General features: G+C 49.1%; 1 protein-coding gene across 1 annotated transcript in view; it reads right to left on the bottom strand.

Moving 5' to 3' along the window:
* Window positions 1-22,676, bottom strand: part of NSUN5 (NOP2/Sun RNA methyltransferase 5) — a 65,985-nt gene extending 43,309 nt beyond the window's left edge. Inside the window, exons 1-3 of the mRNA XM_086954707.1 lie at window positions 22,421-22,676; window positions 5,287-5,409; window positions 4,955-5,126 (exon numbers count right to left, since the gene is read on the bottom strand). Of these exons, the coding sequence (XP_086810833.1) occupies window positions 4,955-5,126; window positions 5,287-5,409; window positions 22,421-22,513 (388 nt within the window). The 5' untranslated portion in view covers window positions 22,514-22,676. The remainder of the gene's footprint in view (window positions 1-4,954; window positions 5,127-5,286; window positions 5,410-22,420) is intronic.
* Between the last annotated feature and the right edge of the window lie 1,913 nt (window positions 22,677-24,589).

Below are 24,589 nucleotides of genomic sequence, written 5' to 3'. Positions count from 1 at the left end.
TTGACCCACGTGTGTGTATAGTTAGACTCCCGAAATAAATTGGGAGCTGATACTAAATATCTCAAAAGGAGGTAACAACCTCAATTTTTAGAATAAGCTTATGTGTGCGACAATATTTTTTCTTACAGTAATGCGGTATATGGACTTAAAATGCGTTAGTATAACGAGAGATATGTGACACTTGGCAGGGCACCATCTGTTTGTTTTGTATTTGCTGCCCTAAGTGGGAAGGGTATGCCCAGATGTGGGTCCTGTGCTCGCCACGCCACCAGATTCAAGCTAACCTGGTTGATGAGGGGTAAAACCCCAAAACCGGTCTGTTAGAAGGTGGTTCTGACACTATGGGCTGCCTGGATTTTTCACCTTTTGAGCACCTAATTGTTGAGCTTTTACTGTGGGGAGCCTCATAAGTTGGGACTCACCCACAGTGACCGCATAATGAAAGAGACTGCATGGGGATTTTACTGGTGTCCCCCTGGCTTGACCAGGCCGCTGCACAACAGCTGGAATAAAAGACACCGGGCTGGTTACATGCAGACACATGTGTACATGCGTGTGCACACGTGTAGGGGCTGCGCAGGGCAGATTCCTAGCGTGCGCAGCCAAGGAGCAGGGCAGATAGACTGGTGTGGCAGGACTTATGTAGAATGGGGTGGTGACATGGAATAGGATTTATACAGTGGGAAGAAACATGCCAGGGAAAGCCATTGTGCTTTACAGTGTGTATTCCAATATTCTCTTATGGGAATAGGGAGCACATGTGCTAGCTTTACTTTCCTAAGGCCTAAAAATTCCACACACGCATTAAATTCCACTGAAGGGGGTGTGAGAAGAAGTATTCTGCAGAGTCCAAGTGATATTTGTACAGCTTTTGGGTCATCCAGAACGGTCATATTTCTCTTAGCCAGCCATAACCAGGCCCTGGCTCGGGGCTGATCTCGGTGGCCTGGATTGAAAACCTTTCTTCCCAGAGCGAAGACCTCATCTCTCGACTAAAAGAAGATGGGTGGGGCTACAGGCTCATCCATCAGCAGCTATCACTGGATGCCAGGCACCAGGCTGCACCAAAGAGAGAAGGCAGAGAGGGGGGGTGGGGCTTTTTCAGAGATCATGTGGCCAGAGACCCTGGACAACATCATCCTGAACCAACCCAGAGGCCTGGGCAGGAAGGAGGGAGCTGGGGCAGTTAAGTGACGTGTCACTGTTTGATAGGACAAACAGAGACGTCGTGCCAGCCCCCTACTCAACTTTTTAAAAGTGCTTGGACAGGAAGAAAAGCTCTCTCTGGGGTGTGGTCTGCTGAGGCAGAAGGTGCGGAGCCTGGTGCAATGGCAGTTGGAAGGAGGAACACCCTGACTGCCCCCAGGTTCCTGAACAGTGCCAGGAGAAGAGTCCAGGACCAGGGCGCAGAAGCAGGGGCCTCTGCGCAGGGAGAAGAGAGGTCCAGGAGGAGAGCAGTCGAAAGGCTGGCGCAGGGAGCCAGTGAAGACAGCTCCCTGCTAAATCCCCCCTCTCAGAGACGCAGAGGGCGAAGGAGAGTGCTCCAAGTGGCTGGGGAGCGCAACCAGGAGCAAGAAGAGGCCAAAAGCAGGAAGATCGGACCCCTGGGGGATGAGATATGCCCCCCAGAAGGTGAGTGACCTTTGAGCTGTGGCCAACCGCCGATGAAGCGCGTGGGGCTCCGCCGCCGGTTCAGATAATACCCCCGGGGTGGGTCAGGTCCCAGGGGCTGACCCCACAAGAAGAAAAGTCATGTGAAAAATGCCCTTCTCTGGGTGCCAGGAGCCCACCCTGGCCCCCGACGAAACTGGAGGCAGGGGAGCACTGTCGCGCCCCCCTGGGAATGGGAGGAGGGGCCTGGGATCCCAACACAAGACCCCATGTGAGACGAAGAGGCGGGGGAGTGCCGTCGCGCCACCTCGAAAACATGCACAAGGAGTCCGGAGGTCTCGAAGATGAAGAGGAGCTGAAGCTCCCCGCAAAGAGGTCTTGAGGGCCCTGGACCCCATCGCCGTGCCCAAACCAAAAATCGGGGAGCAACGTTGCGCTCCCAGTGAAGATGCCCCCAAGGAGCCCACCCTGGCTCGCGCTGACGCTTGAATTGGGGGGGTTGGTGGTGGGGGGCGCTGTCATGTCCCTCCCCCCTCCCCCCCAAGGATGTTAAGGGGCCCGGATCCCATCCCCAGGCCCGATTGTTGGAAAGTGAGTCGGGACTGGTGTTGCACCCAGGAAGCCAGAGGAGCCGGAAAAGATCAGAGCGTCTGCCCACGGGAGCGGGCAGACCAGAAGAGGAAGCCGTGTCCCGCGGCAGCACGTGAGGATGCTGGCCAAGCGGGGAGCCAGCGGGGGCAGGCTCCCTGAACTGCCCTTCACCGGGCAGGCATGTGGGGGGCCCGGGTGAGACCGGGGCCCCAAAAGTTGGCAAAGGCGCCCGGGGATGGGCTCTCTGAGCCGTTACACTCACCTGGGGGTCCGGGTGGGACCGGACCCTCCAACGAGGGACGCCACGGCCGGAGGCCCATTTCGCGGCTCTCCCCGACGCAGCTGGAGAGCCGCTGTTATAATATGCATAGAAAGGAGCCTGAAGCGCCCCATAATGCTTTGCAAGGCATGGGGAAATCCATAGTTTTTGGTGCCTGGTGGCAACCAGAGGAGGGGGGTCACCCTCATTTGTGAAAGAGGCACTTGGGGAGCTGCCGGAGAAGCACAGTCTCCCCCCCAGCATTAAGAAAAGCCCCTCCCTAAGTCTTAGGGGGACTTGAAAAGAATAAACCCTAAAGGGCTCAGCTAGCATTTTAACTCTTCTTAAGCTGAAACTTTTGTTCTAAAGCTAGAGGAGGGTTGAGAAGTGCATCAAGTAGTGAAAGGCTGAGTTGGGGATGTCTGGAGAAGGGCATCCCCCTGGAGGTGAAGAGGTGTAATTGAACCCTTGTGAATTTACTAATATTATTTCTGTTAGAGGGGCTGAAGATCACATGTGTAATGTGAAGGGCCTGTGTAAGGTGATGTCATAAGCAAAGTGGGGTTATGTTGCCAGATATTCCTGCTAGGGTGTCTGGCTGTATATGCGTAATCCTGTGATTTCATCTATGATGTCTTTAGAGGCTTTAATTGCAATGCATTCAAATGATACACAAATGTGATGAGTACTGTCATTCTAAAGTGATGCTTAAACATATATTCTTGCTGCTGCGCTTAGGTGAAGAACCCAGACTGCTAGCCCTTAAGATGTAGAGGTGTATACTTCATGGTCAGTAGGAAATGCTCAGTCAGGGTTGTGTGTCACCAAGGCAGGGTTACCTATTTTAAATGCTTGTTGGGATAATGGGGGGAGGGAGGTTGGTGCCAGTGCGCAGGGCCCTCGCTCCAGGTTATGTTCAACTAACTTCTTTGGGGGCAGCAAGATGATGTGCATACATGGGAGTGGTGGTACTAGACCCCACCCCCGAGAGAGGGGTGGAGATGTTATGCAATGTCACTACAATAGCTTATGTATATTTGTAAATTGGTGCATAGTATTGAGTAGTGCGTGTGTTTAATAAATGTACTCTTACTTTTATAAAGCAAAGTACAGACTGGACAATCAAGTATTGAGTGTTATTTTTGTGCACCTGCAAGTGGCGATTACTAGCCCACACCACCTCCCTTGAGTAAGCCTCAGATTGCTCTGCAATGATCCCCTCTGAGAGTCAGGCGCAACAATTGGGTGTTTGGTTCCCAGTGAAGGACTGACGAAGTCATGTTATTTGTGCAGGCCTCACAGATGCTGCCTGGTTTTCCAACACAATCCTAGGATCATTGTTTCTGGTCCAGGGAGGACCTGGCCTGGCAGTTCGGGCTGAACTGTTCCCATGAGGAGCAGGGTCAAGACTGATTTGCATATGGCTGGGTCTAAACTGGAACGGTGTGGCGTGCAAAAAATAAAATCATGGATTTAACCCAGATCTGTGACTGGGGGTGAATGTGATTGATTCAGGCCATCATCTATTTTTTTTGCATTCAGGTTTGTGCATACGCACATACATACACATGCCTTTTGCTTCTGGTACGTGGGAGATAAATAGTGCTTGTCCTCTTTCTTTGGCGTACTGATTTTTGTTGTGGCAAGATAAGCCAAGCTCTCCTCCATGCATATCTGTTTACATGAAATTACACCACTGCATAGGCAGAACCATATGATAAAATATGGCAGCAAGGCTTTGTGTTGTGGGGAACTTGGACTATAATAAAGTTCCTGATAAAATTACTTTCTCATAATTAAGTTCTGCTACCATTTTAAAAGAAAGATGTATGTGGCATATGGGAAACGGGCATCAGTGAAGGCCATCATTGAACAAGGAGGATTAGGTCTATATACAGCAAAGGGAATATTTAAACTGCAAGAATATCAGTTGTTACCACTACAGACATTTACAATGCAGTCATTACAATGCATATAATACAACGTGTTGACCTAAATAAATAATAACTTCTTTGTGTGGTGAAGTCCTGCAGTGCAAAATAACTGAAATAGTATGTACTGCATTTACCTGCAATTTGAAGCCTGCTTGGTTAAGATACCACATAGTTAATGGTGTAGTAAAGTTAGCATACCAACATTAAAAGTTAGTAAAGAAACATTATTTGGTTTTACAAGGATACTGGAGGATAAATATCAAACAGATGTATTTGAAAATGGTTGGAATATAACTTGCACATTTTTTTTTAAATATAAGAACATATTTTGTGTTTGTTCTTGGAGGGTTAATTAAGGAGTGTCACAAAACATCCCACAAAAAAGCAGCACTACCAACTCAGATGTAGTAGGCCTCAAGCATATGCAACTGAATAGTGCCATGTTGGAATATGAGAATTATGCAAAAGTTAGACAACATGGACATCTGGTTGCTGCAGACAATAGTCCTTTACATGGTAGGGTTCTGATTGCCTGTTTAAGAACAGCTGAGTCACACACCTTTTACTGCTCCTGCTGCAGGAGCCAAGAGATCCTCATTGCAGCTCACTTTCTTCTTGACTTTCAGACGGGCAAGATCAGCTTTTAGTCTGGCCTGGTGCTTCCGAGCAATCATCTTCCAGACTCCGCCACACTTCAGTCCCTTCCCAAAGAGGATGTCATAGACCAGCACCTGTAGGAAAATGGTCTATTATCACAAAGAATAGGCAAACGTTCTACAGCCTCCATGTTAAGAAACTTACATGGTGAAGCAGAGGCATGAAATAGCCATTTAGAGGACGGCACCCGCTCACAGTAGAGTTGTAAAGCATGACCAGCAGGAAAGAAGTTACCTTTGCTACGTTCATCTTCAATTTCTTTTCCTCGCGCAGTAGGTTGGTGCGGTTTATGATCCCTTCCAGAATGGATGAATAACGAAGAGTTTCACAAACCAATGCATATAGTTGTTTAATGTTCTAGTGAAGGAAAAAGAGACCATGATTAAACCTTTACTAAACACATATATGTGCACATTTTGAATTAGCCAAGAAAAAATGGAGCGCTGGAGCCAACCCCTAGGGAAAGCTCCAAAATGGTGGAGATACAGACAGTTATAATAGTGCTGTTGAACACCAAAAAGAATACACTAAGGAACATAGAGCGCTTTACAACTGCGTCATTTTTTAGTCATTTGTATCACAAAATTGCCTCCGTCGTTCACTAGGACAATCACATCATGGCAACCAGTAACCCACAAAAATGACAAAACGCAAACAAGGCCCTGAGTAAAGGGTCCAGCTGTCAGTATAAGACTGTCACATCCTAGGAGCTGTGGTATGAAGTGATGATGGCTCCCATGGGTTCAGCGATATGACAATAAGGCAATGGGATGATATGACGATAAGCTAATGGGATAAGACACTGCTAGGAAAGGAAGAAGACCTTCAGAGGACAAAAGATATGCAAAGGTGACTTGCATGGAACATCAATATGAGAGAGATGAAGTGAATGGGACAATCATGTAAGATGTGGGAGACTAATTCCATGGTAAACTGGCAGGGCCAATGACATTGTGTGATTCTGTGGCTTATGTGTTTGACACATCTGACACAAAATCTATCATCTGCTGTATGATTTACAGATATCATAAAAACTGTTTCTAGCTCAAATAAGTGATCAAAAAACACCAAAATATTGTTCTGTCCCTTTGTGGACCCTTTGTAATTGTAAAAAGAATTTGTACAGCGCACTCTAACCCAACAGGCATCCTGGTGCTAGAAGAAGGAAGCAGTAATGAACCACTGGGATCTGAACAGCTAGAGGTTAGATTGTTGGAAAGAGACAAGTTTTTATTTGTTTGCAAAAGGGTAAGAGATCACTCATATGTCGCAGCTCTGGAGGCAGCTTATTCCAGAATCTTGCAGCAGCAACACTGCAAGCTTGACCCCCCAACTTAGCTCTAATGGTCTGGGGAATTTTCACCAAGAAGGCTGAAGAGGACCGAAGGCAGCCGGGAGGAACATACCAGCAGAATTTACTCTGCAGTGGTATAGGGCCCAATCCATGTAGCGCCTTGAACACGACACAGGACGATTTAAAGTGAATTCTCTGCACTATGGGGAGCCAATGCTGCGACACAAGGGCCTGGGAAGGGGAGGAATGCCGAGGACGCGACAGGGCCAACTTAGCTGCCATGTTCTAAATTCTCTGTATTCCGCCAGTTATAAACTTAGGGGATTCCAACAATAGGGAATTACAATAGTCTAATCTGATCAGAATCAAGCTCCTAACTACCAGGGGGCGTGTTTGAGCAGGGAGCAAAGGAAGAATCTTCCTCATAACCCTAATAAGGGAAAAACAGTTCTCTTTGCAAAGGTTAACTGATGACTTTTCAGTTACTGATTGTTGTATCCAGGGGCTAAATTCATACTAATTGAGTGCAACTTTAACCAAACAGTATTAATGGGTGTAAAAATGACAAAATAACAAAATAATAACATCACACATTGCACAGCAGTATGCCGCCTAATTTGCCCTTTCTTCCTGCATAATTTGGTCAACCGTGAATCATAATTTAGCCCTACATTAATGCATGTTATACAGCTTTGTAGAGCACACAATCATCCAGGAGACTATCCCGGCACAGAGCAAGTGTTAATTTAGGCACAGTTTGGGCCTAGTGGGACTACTTCAAAAGCCAAGTCTTCAGATTGTTACGGAATTCAGTTTGTGAGGAGGAGGCTGTTATGTGTAGCGACAGGGCGTTGTACACTTTAGGAGTGATGTAGGACAAGGCTCGACCACCAGATCTTGTTTTCCATATGCGTGGAATTTGTGCAAGTAGGAGTCCAGACGAGTAGTGGTGTATGGACGGTTCGTGAAAGCAGATGCGGTTGTTAAGGTATGCTTGGCCACTGTATTGGACAAAGATGGCATCCAGAAACTATGGTAGGCAATGAAGTTTAGCTCCATGGAACACTGGTACGAGGAAGACAACATCCATGGACATTAAAAGTGGGAAAAATGGCGATCACAGGGTCACTGGTATAGAGGACGAAGGTGGCCATGGGAAATTGGAATAGGAGGTAGGTAGCATTCATAGATCACCGGTGAGAGAAAAACGACGACATTCTGTTGGGCAAAGGACGAAGAGGACATCCATTGATCTTTAATGCGAGAAGAAAACGGTGTCCATGGGACGTTAGTACAGGGGGTAAATGACATTCAAGGGGGATTGATAGGCGAGGAAAGTAGCATCCATACAATTTTGATATGATTGCATTACATAGGTAATTGGCTGCTGAGTGCTGGTAGCTGGCTTTTTTTGTGGTTTGTATGATGAATATCACTTCTTACAGTGCAATAACTCCATTTAAAGTAGATCCTCATTAGGACTTTAATAACCTGACTAGTTTTCAGATCACAGGAAAAGACAAGGGTGTGCCCTGTTCCAGGAGAACTACCAGGAAACTTAATGTAATTTCTAAACTGATGGTAAAAAGTAAAATTCTAGGAAACTGTATTCAGAGCTCGTGCTATAATCAAATACGATGGTATGTGAATGGGACTCTGCTATATTGAGGACCATAGCGTCCATAAGACATCGGCATCGAAGGAAGACAACAGTAAATGTGCAGCAGATGGTGGTGATTTAGGGGTTGTGGGGCTGCATCGAGTCCTTCTGTGGATAGAGTAGTGAATTCTGCTGTACCAGTTCTGCAAAGCAGCTGCCGCGATTGCACTGGGAATTGTGATCAGTACCACAATAGGATCCAATAGTGGTAGTACTGTAAACGCTTCAAGGTATATCATAGAGCGTGCTGCAGTTGAAGTCTGCTGAGTTTTGCAATGAATGTTACATCTAGTTTTGCTGTATTGGCAATACAGGGAATGACGTGGAGCAATACTGTCATGGCAGGATCAGAAATCTCATGCTTAAGTAGAGGTGCAGCAGTGAGTTGTATAGCATTTGTGTAATAAATACTTCAGGTGGTTGCAGCTAAGGTGTGATGCGGTATTTGTAACACAAGTGACCGGATGACCCGAATTTCCCCAGACAGCCCAGTTTTATAGAGGACTGTACTGGCGTCCTAACTCTTTTCTTCATTTTCAGTTCATGTCCTGGTTTTTGGGACAAGGGCCAAGTCATTCTGCAAAGTGGAATTGAAACTATACTCTAGTCTCAACAAGCACCTCTGAAGTGATTTAAGTTACTAGCTGTTTCTTTCAGGCAGCCCAGGAGGAGGTCTGCTGCATGCTCGTAGCAGAGGGAAGACAGAGTGGGAAGAAGGGAAAGGGGGCTCGGGTGGAGGTCCTACCACAGATAATATTATATATAGGAGGACCATTGTAAATGTAGATTTATAATATATTTATATAAGCCAGGGCAGGCCAGCCATAAAAGTAACGCGAAAAACTTTAGGCCTTTTTTTATATCTGACCTGTCCCGGTATTTTGCTTCTCAAAATCTGGTCACCCTAAATGGAAGTGAAGTACTTCAGCAGGTGTCACAGTGTAGTAACTGTGGATAGACAAAGTACTTATTCAGTGAGAGTTGCTGTTTCTGGTGTGCAGCAAGTGTTGTTGCAATCAGTGTTGCATTGAATAGTGTAATGGATGAGAAGTGAGCACTGTGCAACGAGTGGTAGAATATTGGAACAGTCTGAGGTGAATTCGATAGTGTGTGGGAGGAGCTTTGATCGGGAGTGGCTCAGTAAGATTTCTGCAGAGTAGTGTGGCGAGTGCTGTTGAAGCGATTCACTTCGATCTGTTGCGTAAGTACAATGGATGTTTCATTGAGTTATGCAATGGCAGCACTGTAACAGTAGTGCAGTCGATTTTGCTGCTAATATTGCAACTGTAATGACTATTGTAGCAATTATACTGCAAGTGTCATAGTGATGTGGTCGTGGAGATGTTCTTGAGCGCTAGTTTGGCGATTGCCTCAGGTAGGTGGTGCAGACAGTGTTGACAGACTTTGAAATCCTTCCAGAGCTGTTTAATTACCAGCCCAAAGTAAGCCCAAAACGAACCAGTCTAAGCCCAAACTTGTAACACTCAAATAATGTAATAGACTGAAGCAAATATTTAGAAGAATAAACCTAGTTTCTATTTTAAACAAATATATATAACTCAGTTCCTCAATCATTCACTGCATTACGCACATTATAAGTAGACATGGAAAAATAGTCACTCACTTTTCATGTACTGTCCCACCACTCTCTTCAGCAAAGACACAAACATGGTGCCTCAAAAACAGATCAGAATTAAAGGCAGTATAAAGTAGTGCGCCTAATAGGTAATCTTATGTGAAACAACATACCTTACCAGCAACAAACATTATTTGCCAGCCAAAATACCAAACAGCGTGAATGTGCGCTTTGCAAATGCAGCTATTACAGTCCACATTTAAAAATGACTCCATTAACCATTGCTACTGAAGCAAAACTTTACACAATTTATAAATCCATTCATCTGTGATAATCTCTCAAATGCACTTTAAAAAGTGACGTTTCCCTTTAATGGATTTCATGCCTTACAATGAAAGTGAATCTTTTGTGCAGCATATCTCCTAAGCACAAGCTTTTCAAGATGCTCTCATGTGTGAATGACCTCACTAGCACTTGACAGTGCATTAAATCACTTTAGCACACCATTTGCACTGCACAATACAAATGGGTAAATCAGCAAACTATCAGGGAGATACAAGCCAAGGGTTGGCACTGGCTTGAAGATCATTTGCACAAACCAAGGTTTGCAAAAATTAACCATCTAAATGATGTCACAAACATTTTAGAATATTATAAGTTGCTTTAAATTTAAAAAAAAGCGTATGTCTTTATCAATTCAAAGGACCATGGAAGGGGATTGGGGCCCGCGCATGTAAAACTGAGGGCAGGGGGCTGCAAATCATCATGATGGGCAGGGGGGATGGGCACTGGAAGCCCAACACACCTTGGAGGGCAACAGGGAAGACTGTAATGGCATATACACAGACAACGGAGGGAAGGTGGGAGAAGGTCGGGCAGCAAGTTGATCACACAGGGAAGGTGGGAAGGGCAGTGGCAGCACAACAGCAATGGTGAGCAAGAGGGAAGTGGCAGGGACATGCACAAAAGGAACAGGCAGGGGGCGTGGCCAAGATGGCGGGGTGAGCGGACGCTTCCTCCCGTAGCTCCTCCGGCCCGGCTCAGCTCGAGCCCCGATTCCTGCGCCTCTCTCCCCCCGCAGCTGCACTGCGGGTGAGAGAATTGTGCCGGAGTTCCTGGGGCACATTTTGGTGCCACTTTGACTTCTGGAGCCCCGGGGGAAGTTCCCGAAAAGTTTATTCGGAGATCGCTCCGAGGACCAGAGCCCGGGTCGCCCCGAGGAGAGGAGCCTGGAGGCGGAGCGTAGTGCGGCGCTGTCCGCGCGCCTTGGCTGGCCCGAGTGCTGAAAAGCGGAACGCCGGAGATCCCGGAGGAGCGGACTAGAAGGACTCCGCGGAGCGAGGTGGCTTCCTGGCGGTGCCCTGGTGGCAAGCACCATTGCCGGGCGACGGACTTTAGCCCTGTACCGGTGATCCCCCCACTGCCCAGGATCTCGGGGGCGGCGCCTTGCGAACTCCGCGCCCGGAGGCGCTGGATGGCGGAGTTGGGGCAGTGCCCGAGCCGGGCAATCGACTGGTGATGGGGGGAGGCACCGGTTCCGCACTTTCCGGACCCGTTATCATTTGTGAGTTGCCCACGGACTTGCTGGCCCGGGCTGCCTTCTTGGGTCCCACCCTCCCGCCATCTTGTCTTTGTGTGGCTGAGCTTGGTGGCCCCTGCCCGCGCCCTTCCCACACGGGAGCCTCGACTCGTTCTGGCGCCAGCTCGTCTACTGCCCTCCCTGGAAACACGAGACGGAAGGCCTACTCTTCGGACGTTGCTGCCTGCCCTGCTGGCCTGAGGGCCGTCTTGCCCATGCCCGGACCGCCATTTTGTCGCCTGTGACGCACTATCCTTGTCCTCGGCGAAGGCCTCACATCTGGTGCCTGCGAGCGGTGGCGCTCGCCTACAGCAACTAATCCCGGGCTTTGCCGGGCCCCAAGATGACTGGGAGACGTGGCGCGGCACGGGGTGATCGCACCTTGCCGGAAATGCTCGGCAGGTCCCAGCAACTACGCGACAGGACGCAGCCGTCCCCGGGGGCCTCCCGGGTATCAACGGACGCAACTGCGAGCGAGCCGCCGGTCACGCGGTCCTTCATGGAGGACTTATTCACCTCCCTCAAGGAGGAATTTCAGACTCTTAAGACCGAAGTGGCTGGAGAGGTCCGGGAGGTGCGCAGGGAGGTCGAGGGCCTGGGCGAACGGGTCGACACTGTGGAGACGGCGGCTCAACGCCGCGATGAGGAGATAACCCATCTCCAGCAGGACGTCCTCCGCCTCCGGGAGCAATGTGTCGAGCTCCAGGCCCACTCGGAGGACCTCGAGAACAGGTCCAGGAGGAACAACATCCGGGTCCGGGGTGTTCCATCCGCCGATGAAGGTGCGGACCTAGTGGCTTATCTGCAGGATCTGTTCCGCGACATCTTGGAGGAGGGAGCGGATTTCCCCATCCGCATCGACAGGGCACACAGGGTGGGCCGCCAGCGCCAGTCATCAGCAACCCCGCCTGATATCCTGGCATTCTTGCCGGATTTCTCTCTAAAGGAGCGCATCATGACTGAGGCCCGTAGGAAGCAACCATTGACCTTCCGCGAAAGACCTGTGGCGCTCTACCAGGACCTGTCTGCCATCACACTGCAAAAGCGCAGGTCCTTCCGCATCGCTACGGACTTTCTGCGAGAGCACGAGACAGCCTACTCCTGGGGTCACCCCTTCCGTCTTATCTTTCGATGGAATGGGGTACTGCATCAGCTGCGCTCCTTACAAGATGTTTGCGGGGTGCTGGGTCTTACTGCTACGGAGGAGGAAGGGGCTACACCCGCATGGAGGCGCCCCGAGCGGCGGAGCCGACGGAGGTCGAGAAGGCGCCCATCGTCAGCGCCAGTGAGTCGCCCGGACTCGCCCACCATCAGAGCTGACATGGCGGAGGCCCTGAGGACTGCGGCCAGGAACTTGCCTGAGTCTACTGGTGTGGCCTTGACGGCCTAATTTTTCTCCGGGGGGAGAGGCTCTTAGCTTTCACGATGCTGGGCTGGGGGTTGGGGGGGCGGGGGGGTGGTGTGTGGCTGGACGTCCACTTGACTGTTTTCTGCAGACTCGCCCATTTGGGCTAGACTGGGACTATGGGGTGTTGTTTTTTGCTTTTTGTTTTGGCCGGTTGCCATCAGTGGGTTTTGGGGGGGTTTCATTGTTGGTTTGTTGTGGGGGGGGTCCCGTCCGAAGCTGTCCGAACGAGTACGATGCCGCCTTTGGCCTTCCCTGCGCCCCTGCCCCGCGCGCCCCCTCCGCTGATCCCCCGCCTGCTGCATAGCGCGCTGTTTCACTGGAGGCGATGCCACCCCTGAAGGTAGTGACCCTTAATGTCAAGGGTCTGAATAACCCCGTAAAGCGTAGGGCGATCCTCTCCCTATTGGAGGGGTCGCAGGCGGATATTTGCCTCCTGCAGGAGACCCATCTACTCTCCAGAGATTGCCATAGGCTGCGCTCTGCCAAGTTCCCCACTCAACTTTTTTCCTCTGCTGCGACTAAGACCGCTGGGGTGGCCATTCTTATAGCCAGCTCCTTTAGAGGGGAGGTGCTGTATAAACATGCCGAGCAGAAGGGGAGGCTCTTAGTGTATCGCATGCGCTTAGGAGGTGTTACCTTTACGGTTGGTTCGGTTTACAGCCCAAACGATCACCAGGATCGTTTCCTGGACTCGGTGTTGGTGGATGTTGCTGCCTCGCCCGATCGCCATGTCATCCTGGGGGGAGACCTGAATATGGTCTTCGACTCCACTCTAGACAGGTCTGCCCGGCGTTTTCCGCAGACAGGGGAGCTTTCTAAAGCGGTGCGGGACCAGATTGCAGAGATGGACCTGCATGACCTCTGGCGCACCATGCATCCCTCCGATAGGGACTACTCCTACTTTTCCCACGCACACCGCACTTATTCGCGGTTGGATTATCTTTTGGTGAGCGGCCCACTTCGCTCGGCCGCCATGGCGGCGGACATCGGGGTCTTGTCCCTGTCCGATCATGCGCCGGTCTCCGGAGTTTTTGCGTGGCCTGCGCCCCCCCCCTCGAGAGGGATGTGGCGGCTTCGGGACACGCTTCTCCATAAGAAATCGGTGGTGAGGCGAGTGGAGGAGGTCATCCAAGACTACCTGACCCACAATAACAACTCTGACACGTCCCTGGCTACACAGTGGGCGGCTTTGAAAACAGTCGTCAGGGGAGAATTTATCTCCATTTCCTCGGCTGAAAATAAGGAACGCCAGCGCAAGAGGGAAGAACTGACGGCGCAGGTTAGGGAGCTTGAGCAGGTCCACCGCCGGACGGGGGCACCTCGGGTTTGGAAGCAACTGAAGGCGGCACGAAAACTCCTCTCTGCGTTGGATCTAGATCGAGCGGAGTACGCAGCGCTGCGCCTGAAACACGCCTTTTACACCGGCGGAGACAGGTGCGGTAAGCTCCTGGCCCATAGGCTTAGGGTTGCGCAGCAACGCAATGTGGTGAAGGAGCTGGTGGGAGTGGACGGGATCCCGGTTTCCGGTGACGCGGAGGTGGCAGATACCTTTCGATCCTTTTACGAGGCACTATACGCTTCAGAATCTTCCCCACCGGGAGAGGCTGAGGCCTATCTGGATTCCGTGACCCTCCCGGTCTTGGACCCCTCCCAGGCGGACCACCTAGAGAGGGACATTCACGTGGAGGAGGTCATCTCCGCGATCGCACGGCTGAAGCATGGCAAAGCCCCGGGCCCGGATGGCTACACGGCCTTGTTCTACAAGACCTTCTGTCCCACTGTCGCTCCTCTCCTGGCTCGCTTGTTCAACTCCTTCTCCGAGCCGGGCGCCATCCCACCGGACCTCCTCTCGGCGACTGTGTCGGTTATCCCCAAGCCAGGGAAGGACCGGACCTTGTGCGGCTCGTACCGGCCCATTTCGCTCCTAAATGTGGACCTCAAGCTTTACACCGGAATCTTGGCGGCCAGACTGGGTCTACACTTACCAGGTTTGGTGGAGGCAGATCAAGCCGGTTTTGTACCCGGTAGGCAGACGGTCGACAACACGAAGAGAGTGACGCACGTCCTGGAAAAGGCCTCACGCGTCCCGGGGGAGCGGATGCTGCTATCGGTCGACGCGGAGAAGGCCTTTGATAGGGTTCATTGGCCATACCTCGAGCTGGTCCTTGGGAAACTAGGGATCGGCGAGAAGTTCCGCACTATGGTCTTTAACTGCTATAGGAGACCGTCGGCGTCAGTGCGCGTCAATGGACACAGTTCCAGCAGCTTCACCATTGAGCGCGGCACGAGACAGGGCTGCCCTCTCTCGCCGCTCCTCTTCGCCCTTTATATGGAGCCGTTTGCGCAGAGGATCCGCGACAACCCGGACGCCATTGGGGTGAAGATGGGGCAATACACACACGCTGTCAGCCTATACGCGGACGATGTCTTGTTGACCCTGGATGACCCCAGGCGGTCGCTCCCTGCCTGTGTCCAGGAGCTGGACGCTTTTGCCCGCGTTGCGGGCTTTAAAATGAACATGACTAAGTCGGCTGCACTGGATGTGTCGCTCTCTGCCGACACCAGACGGGACCTTCAAAGTCTTTTCCCTTTGCAGTGGTCCTCCTCTACGGTGCCTTACTTGGGCATTTTGCTTGCTCCCACCCTGCCTGCCATGGTCGCAGCTAACTACTCCTCTCTAGGCCAAAAGATAAAGGAGGAACTCGGCCGATGGAACAAGGGCCTACTCTCGTGGCTGGGCCGTATTGCGGCGGTGAAGATGACGATACTGCCCCAGATCCTGTATCTTTTCCGCGCTCTACCTCTTCAGCCCCCCGTGGGCTGGATACGGCAGGCGCAGGCAGACATCTCCCGCTTTGTGTGGCAAGGCCGTAGGCCTCGGATGAAGCGGGTCCTCTCCATGCTTGCCCCGGAGGCGGGAGGTCTCGGGGTCCCGGACCTCCGGAAGTACTTTCAGGCGGCACAGCTCCGGTACCTGGTGGAGTGGAGCCGGTGGGAGTCGGACAAACACTGGCTCTTTCAGGACCAGGCAGTTGCGGGCCGTACCCTCCAGGAGGTCCCGTTCCTAAAGCGCGTTCACCGCCCGCCGAATCTCTACGCCTCCTTTATCACCCGGGTCCCGCTAAGAGTGTGGGACGCGGTGTGTGAGCTACGGGAGCTCACCACTTTTCCGTCGCCGTTCTCTCCCATTGCTGACAACCCGGACTTCACTCCGGGCCTGGAGCCGGGGGCCTTCTCCCACTGGGTGAGTGCAGGATGTAGAGCGCTTTTCCAGATCTACGGGCCGGAGGGCGTGCTCCCCTTCCAGCAGCTCCGACAGGAGTTTGGCCTGACGGAGGGGGATAGACTGCGTTACATGCAAGTTCGCCACTGGGCTCTTCAACCCTCGGTGCGTGATGTCGCCGCCCGTACAATTACGCCCTATGAGCGATGGTTGGTGACCCGGGCCTCGGATGCCAAACTCATCACTGATTTGTATAAATTTCTCCAACCCCCGCCGTTTCACTACCATAACCCAGGGAGGGAGCGCTGGCACAGGGAATTGGGCAGGACCCTGAGCCACAAAGAATGGGACAAGATTGCGTATCGGGCGAGGCACTCTGCATACCACACTGGGCTGACGGAAACCTTCACTAAAGTGTCCACCTATTGGTACTACACCCCGGAGCGGCTCTGCGAGATGCGCAAACTAGGCGATAAGGGCTGTTGGCGCGGCTGCGGACAGGAGGGCACCCTCACGCACATTCTCTGGGAGTGCCCGGTGCTGTCGGCCTACTGGAAGGAAGTCTTAGATGAGGTGGATAGGCATTTTGAGATTGAGCTCCCGCGCTTCCCCGCGTATGTCTTGCTTGGCCTCCCCAATGACTTGATGTACCCGCTGAAATCCCGCAGGGGCAGGCAGATCGCGATTGCGCTAGGCTCAGCCGTTCAGAACATACTTGTCCTTTGGCGCACCCCCACTGCCCCCTCTATCACTGGTTGGTTGCATAGGCTCTGGCAGGTACTGGGTATGGAGAAGATATCGCTAACGGTGGCTGGGAATGTTGACCAGTTTGAGGAGCTCTGGCATCCCTTTTTGGCACTGCTGTCCACGGAATTTCGCGAGCTTACGTGCCCACGGTACTTGCGCCTCCTTAGGCTGACACCGCCGGCGCCAGCGGCGGAGTGATTGTGCGGATTGGGGACCGGGGGCTGGGGGTGGGAAGTGGGGTTATATGCTTCCAATGCTGCTTTCGGACGGAGATGTTGGGGTGTTATTTTCTTTTCTTTCCTCCTTGCTTTTCTTTCTTCTCCTTTTCTGGGGTCGAGGGGCTGGTGGTATGGTATGCTTCTCTTTTGCTGTGTCGCAGAGTGCTATTCTGGCTTGGCCTTGCCTAGGGAGTGGGGGCCTACGGGGGGCTGTTTACAGTGCCTTACTGCCTTATGTTTTTTTTTGCCTTATTACCCTCTGGGGCACCCTGCCTCCCTCTTCTTCTTCTGACTCGCTGCAACGTTTTGCTTCTTGTATTGTATGTTTGCCTGACCTCCTGCTCCCCTCCCCGTGTTTTTTTATGCCTTAATAAAATACTTTAAACCTAAAAGGAACAGGCAGCTGCCATCTGACCATGCTGATCAGGCAGGAGGGGCAGTGACAGCTCAACATAACAGTGGCAGGTCCATGGAACATGGTGGGCAAAAGGGAGGAAGCCGGTGTCCGCAAGCTAAGCACGCAGGCTAAATGACAGGGGCAGGCCTGGACCCTTTCAGTTGTTTTGTTAGTTTCAAACGGTATGTTTTACCTGACATTTTCACCTAACTATAACATCCATTTAACCTTTGTTTTTCAGTGAAAAAAAATATATATATATAAAATTTCAACATTGAAAAGGGCATTGTGCCGAAACGTGTCTGTCAGTGCTTGTTGACTAAGCCAATAAAAACATTTTATTGACAATCACCCACGAGTGCACCCGTTATTGTGGCTGTTGGAATTTGTTGCTGTTCCGCGGTTCACCACTGCTGGAGTTGTACCCAGGACGTGAGGTGCGGCGGAAGGTGGAGTACAATGAAAAACGTATATATATATATATATATATATATATATATTTATCAGCATACAGTTCGCGGGTCTCTTTGTCACTTAATGGCGGCAGGCTCGAGAAGAGGTTGCGACATAAGTCTGGGCTCGAGTGGATTCTTCTGATTGTAAGAAATCTGTTGTGTTCGAATATATATATTTATATATATACACTCACACAGGCATACGCAAGTGCCATCGAAATCAGAGCAACCAATGATGTTTTCATAGAATATGGAGCAGTTTCTCCAAGTAATTACATGCCAGGCTACACCAGCCGACCCGTGTGGCAAGGCCTGCCAAGCCCCTGGACTCACTCATGTGAGCAAAGAGGCAGAGACCCACTTCAGGCCACTGCGCCCCCAATTCAATGCCAGGGTACACCTGCCATGGTCCAGCTTAGTGTTAGTCGTGGACTCGCATGAGCGAGCAACTTTAAGCCACTGGCACTACCTGGGCCGTGCCCCCAGTCACAGTGCCCAGCTAGGCTACACTACACCATACACGATGTCAAGCTGGTGACTCGAGTCGCAAATGCAATTACATGACATCCAAGCAAGCAGTGATTTAATATGTGCATTTCCAAAAAATAATTTACTTTGTATTGTTTGCCACTGCTCAAGACCACCACCATGAGGAAGTTGGAGAGTCAAGATTACCTGTCTCTCACACTGACATTACCCTGCGGGCTGCCTGCTCAACTCGCTGAAGTTCAAGTGAGTCTGACAATGTCTCAACCACACACGAGTCAGTTGATTCAAGTTGAGTCAATGTGTGTCAGTCTAGTAAGTTTACTACTGCACAGCACAAGAGAGTCCGCTACTAATGACTAAGTCAGAGAAGAGCAGGAGCCTGTGCACGTCATCAGGCTTTTAAAGACTGAGCAGGTGCTGGGCAATCATTTTTGTGCTGGCTTGCATTGGTAGCGCTTTTGCACGCTACTAGATTGGCTGCCCTATTTCCCATACACACTGTACCATCTCAGCTAGGGTGGCAGTACACATGAGATGAGGTACTGCTGTTGCACGTGTATCAACGTGCGCGTCCTGTTCTCCAATAACACCGAGCCATGCTGCATACTACACGCTCAGCTTGCATCACGTGTCTAATGATTCACATGGCCACGAGCAATCAGTGGTGAGTGGTGGATGGTTGCCAATGATGATATTGGGGCAGATGTATCAAAGCAATTTTTAGTCGCAAACGCTGCGATTCGCAAAAAAGCAGCGTTTGCGACTAAAAATTCGCTAAACGGTATGTATGAAGGAAATTGCATAGCAAAATTAAGGAATCGCAAGATTAGCGATTCCTTAATTTTGCGTAAGCATTTAAGGAATCGCAATTTGCGATTCCTTAAATGCTATGCATCAAGCATTCAATTATTGCGATTTCTCCTTAAGAAATCACAAATTACCATTGGTGGTAATTTGCGATTTGTTTCACAAATGCAATTTTTGGCATTTGTGAAGGTGCCATATGGTGAACATACATGCCCTTAGGGCATGTATGTGCGCCATATGCACAGACATGTAAATTTCAGGGGTGCATCAGGGTGTCCTTACGACACCCTTGAACTCTTGAAATTATTATCAATTTGCGATTCTCAAATTGCGAATCCAAATTGAGAATAACTTCACATTCATTCCTCTGGGCCCCCTGGCCCATAGAAATGAATGGGAAATTATTCCTTAATTGCATTAGCAATTTGCTAATCGCAATTAAGGAATTTTAAGAAATTGCTAAAAAATTACGATTTTTTTATATACATACCATTTTGCAATTCTCAAATAGCGATTCTCAAAAAATCGCTACTTGAATTTTCGCAAATAGGTATTTTGATACATCTGCCCCATAGTGTCAACCAACACTAGTGGGAAAAATATCACCAATTTGTGCGGGAAGTAGCCCAATCTGGCAACACTGGAGAGTGCAGTAATAGTGCAAAATGACGTTGTGAGAGTTGATAAAGGACAGAAGGTGCGGCGTATGTGTTGAAGTGTTGCATTTGTTGTTCTGGCAAATCTGTAGTACTCAGGGCTTTAAATGGGCCAGGTCTCAAGGGGTCTGAGCACCGGCAGTTTTTTTCATGTGGCCTCAAAACGGGTCTCTATCAGGCTCTGTTTTGTGCCCTGACACAACCAGTCCGTTTTTTCTCCCAGACTGCAGTGACAGCTGCTGTCACTGCAGTCCGGAAAAAAGTGCCAGGGCGCAAAACAAAGCCTGATAGAGACCGGTTTCGAGACAGCAGGCACATGGATGTGCTCTGCTCACACTGCTCACTTCTCAGTAGTAGAGAACTTACAGCATGACGTCATGCCAGGAGAGCGTTGTGGGGGAAGGGAAATCCTTTAAGAGTCATTTTCTTTTTGGAGTTCCCTTCTCTTTCTGAAACTCAGGAACAGCAACATGGTAGGGTCACCAGGGATTTATTTGGAAGCTTTGTCAATATTATATACAAGTCATAGTTGCAGCTTCTTTATCTTCTGCAAGTAATAACCATTGACAAAGCCAATATCCCTTACTTAATGTAGGTATGATGTTACTTGTATCAAATATCTGGATGCAATGACAGAAACAGCAAAATTCAAGTCGGGCAGCACACTATGCTAAGCACAGATTTTTTACGTAAGTGATTTAAAGCCATGACCCTAATTACACAGACCACGCCCCTTTGGGAGACCCCCCAGTTTTTTCATCCCACTTAAAGCCCTGGTAGTACTGGATCAATGGGCGCCGCCGTGTCTACTTTGATGTGTACTTCGGTTGCAACAGTCCTAAAAGCGGTGTAATGGACGATGGCGTGTCTAACATAGTGAGCCCTGTAGTAGGGTAAGCCTAGTTCTCCTTGACCTCTCCGCAGCCTTCGACACTGTTAATCACAACACCCTCCTCAATATTCTTCAACAGAGAATGGGCATGGAGGGCACTGTGCTTAAATGGTTTGAATCCTTCCTCTCTGACAGATCTCAAATGATCAAAATAGCGAACAGTCTTTCTTCCCCTGTGGCGGTGGGTCAAGGTGTTCCCCAAGGCTCTATACTTGCACCCACACTGTTCAATCTCTACTTAGAACCACTGGGAAACCTCCTAAGCAAATCCGGGATTCACTATCATCTCTATGCAGAGGACACTCAACTCTACCTCAAGGTTGCCTCCACTCATGATCTCTCCATCCTAAGATCTACTCTTGACTCCATTCAAAACTGGATGTCATCTCATCAATTGATTCTGAATCCCTCCAAAACTGAATTCCTCCTCTTCTCCTCCTCACTCTCTCCTCCCACGGTTCAATCATGGATGGATCAGATGAATCTACTAAACAACAAACCCATCATTGTCGACAGCGCAAAATCTCTTGGTGTCATTCTAGACAAAAAACTCAATCTAACTCCCCACATCAATTCTATTGCAAAATCTGCTCGCTACCAACTGCGCCTTCTTTGGGGAATCCGTCGCTTCTTCCCGGAGCAGGACCTTATAACCCTGGTGCAAGCGCTGGTCCTCTCCAGACTAGACTACTGCAATTCTCTTCTTACTGGCCTCCCCAAATCTCACCTGTTCCCACTTAAGTCTGTCTTCCATTCAGCAGCTCGTTTCATCTATGGGGCAAAAAAAAGCGATCACATCACACCGATGTTATCCACCCTCCGCTGGCTTCCCTTCGAGGCTAGAGCCATCTACAAGACCGCTTGTATCACTCACAAAGCCTTGCACTCCTCCACTCCCCGCTACCTGGCGAATAAACTGAAACTCTCTGGAGGCTCTAGACCTTCACGCAATGCCGAGAATCTACTGCTTGAACCTCCCACTTTCAAGAAGGAAAGAACAATGGCCCAATCCTTTTCAGGCAACGCAGTGAGAATCTGGAACTAGTTTCCGCCTGAGCTCCGGACCACCACCTCCTCCCAGGCCTTCAAAAGGGACCTCAAAGTTCTCCTCCTCCAGAGACACCTCCAATAGTAATTCACGTCCTCTTGCTATTTGGAGGAAGGCTTCCCACTACTGATATTTACTACTTTCCATGACCATGGGAGTGCCTTCCCAGTGTTCTCCTGTGATGGGAGTGTCTGCCTTTTTGCAGTATTCTCCATGTACTTGTGTTCGGTGCCCTTTTGTAACATGCACATAACACTTTGCCCTTGTAACACACGGTTGCTACCTCTCACATGTTTTTACCTCTGATACTTGCACAAGTGCCACCTTGCCTACGTAACGCCTGTTCTTGTGCCGAGCACTTATTGCAGTATTATACCTCAAATTATACTCTGTTTTCTCTTATAACTGCACACTTGTCAATTTTCCTCTTGTGCACTTTTGACTACCTCATGTATTTTTGGTTGTTCATCATTTTTTACTACCTCAAGTATTTTGTTTGCTCACAATTGTCACTATTACCTTTACTACCTCATGTATTTTTGGTTGCTCACAATTTTTACTACCTCAAGTATTTTGTTTGCTCACAATTGTCATTATTACCCTTACTACCTCACGTATTTTTGGTTGCTCACAATTTTTACTACCTCATGTTTTTTGTTTGCTCACAATTGTCACTATTACCTTATGTAAGTAACGTATGTTTTAGTAATCTGCTCTTTTGTAATGTTTCTCATTATGTTTCATTTCTGTTCCGAATGTGAAGCGCTCTGACGCCTTCGGGTAATGTCCGCGCTATATAAAAATGCATAAATAAATAAATAATAAATAGTTAAAATCGCAGCGTGTGTTGGTGTAGTAGGTGCAGATTCAAAAAGGTGTACTTGTAAAAGGACAGCGTATGGGCTCCGCGGCAGATCACCTTGTAGCCGCTTTCGTACACCAGCCCCTTCACTGCTCCCTCCTTCCGCTGCGTCCGCTCCAAGATCCCGGCCGCAACTTGGTACAGAGCCATGGCTGCTCAGGCATCGGTACCCCGAACGACCAACAACAGTGGGACCAGAGCAGCACGAGGGTCATTAACAGAGAGGAGAGACTACAGTCCTGGAAATGAACGACGGACTGCAGGATTCATAGGCAGAGACGACAGACTTCAGGGACGTTAATGCCCTAGTCGCAACCCATGAAGGAAATAAGGATAGTTTTTTATTAAAAAAAACAATATCGGTCATTCACAAGTCAAGTGACAACTAAGAAATTAACATTTATTTTGAGACTTGTTTTTATTTTCTGACTTGATTTAGCGTTAGCTCTGCGATATACATTTCGACCTTTCCTCGAAACGCCGCGTTTCAACTTTGCATGGCAGACCTATCTTTGATTTATTGGACAGTGTTAATTTTCTGCGTTTAATTAATCTGAAGCAAGGTAACGGGTTCATACTTTTAGCATACATGCCAACATTTAAGAAGAGCAAAGAGGGAGATTTAAAAAAAAAAATCGGGAGAATGGGGCCTCGAATCGGGTTACTTACATGTATGGGCTTTTGAAGTGTGCTGCTTCAGGACTTGACATATGAAACACAAATGCATGTATTTTCATATCTTTCAGAAGCATGGTGCGCAATGGCAGGGAGAGAGAGTGTGATGCAAGTGTCGTGCACTGGCCTGGCAGGTTGCTGGCAGTGCATGCTCCCCCCATCCCCGTTTGACAGCCCGGGCTAAAACAGCTTCCTGTGCACACACACAGCCCCCCCCCCCCAATACTTCACAGGTCTTAAAAAGACCATTCCCTCGTTAATGACGCTTTGTTGTTTTTTCACCCCTTCTAGAGCCCCTGCATGGCTACTCTGACTATTGCTGGAAGAATTGGCACTTAACACAATACCAAGCCCTGTCAGCTGAAACCCCGAGGAATCGGGTTTTTTCTTGCAGGAATCGGGAGGCGGGAGACTAGCCTTTCAATCGGTAGTCTCACGCCTGAATCGGGAGGGTTGGCATGTCTGTTTTAGACAAGGCTGTGCAGTCCCTGTGAAATTTGCTCGCGTCTTTCATCGATATGATTTCTTATACTCTTTCCAGTATAATTTTGCTTTATGCAAGTATGTTTGTATTTTAGCCATGGCCATTGGAATGTCGCTGCAGTAGAAGAACGAAATTCGGTATTTGTAATATTGTATTGTATTGTAATTGCATTTATATAGCGCTTACTACCCCTGACGAGGCGTCAAAGCGCTTTTTCGGCGGGTAGCACGCTACTCCGGGACCCATGAGGATTAATATTGAATTGGTATAGTGAAACATGCAAGTACATTTTAAGTGGTGGATAGGTTAGTCATTTATTTGGATTTGGAATGATAGCAGAAGGATAGAGGAGGACAAAGTTTTGTATTTATTTATCGCTTGTTGATGCACACTATTCAGGAAGCCTGTAAAGGATTAGTGGTGAATTAATATGGTGAAATATGAGGTAATTTCAGTGGTGGATATTAGTTTGTTACTTGGAGTGAGAAGGATAGCGGAGGGATAAAAGGGGAAGAAAGATTTGCATTCATATAGCACTTGTTACCCCTGATGGGTGTTGAAGCGCTTTACTGGCGAGTAGCACGCCACTCCAGAACCCATAAAGGATTAGTGTTGAAAATTAGTATCGTATAAGTAATTTGAGTAGTACATATGTTATTCAGTTATTTGGGCAGTATATTATTATAGTTGAATATGGAATTTGAGAAGTGAACATATTAGTCTGTTAATTTTGATTGAAAAGGGAAGGATAAGAGTGAAGGTTTTTTAGGTCTTAGCAGTAGACAGAGGCTTTTGGATGAGTAAAAATGAGTTTTGGAGGGGAGGAGTCAGAGGGAAGAGTTTACAAAGGTTTGTTTTAGGGGATCGGTATAGTAAAAAGAGGTGTCAGATTATGCAAGGAGGGGTAGAGCAGGAGAGAGTCTAGAAAGGGTTATTTTGGCGATCATAGTAGTGATATGGGGTTTGGGATAAATGAGAGAGTGGATGTAGAGGATATATGGATAGATGTATAGGATGAGAGATAAGGGAGTGCATTGGAAGGAGTAGTAGAAAGAAGTTTGAGATGA

The sequence above is a fragment of the Lissotriton vulgaris genome, chromosome 2_1 (assembly GCF_964263255.1).
Source record: "Lissotriton vulgaris chromosome 2_1, aLisVul1.2, whole genome shotgun sequence".
Classification (NCBI taxonomy): domain Eukaryota; kingdom Metazoa; phylum Chordata; class Amphibia; order Caudata; family Salamandridae; genus Lissotriton; species Lissotriton vulgaris.
Note: the sequence above shows the minus strand (reverse complement) of the source record. Positions and strands in the feature narration are given on the sequence as shown.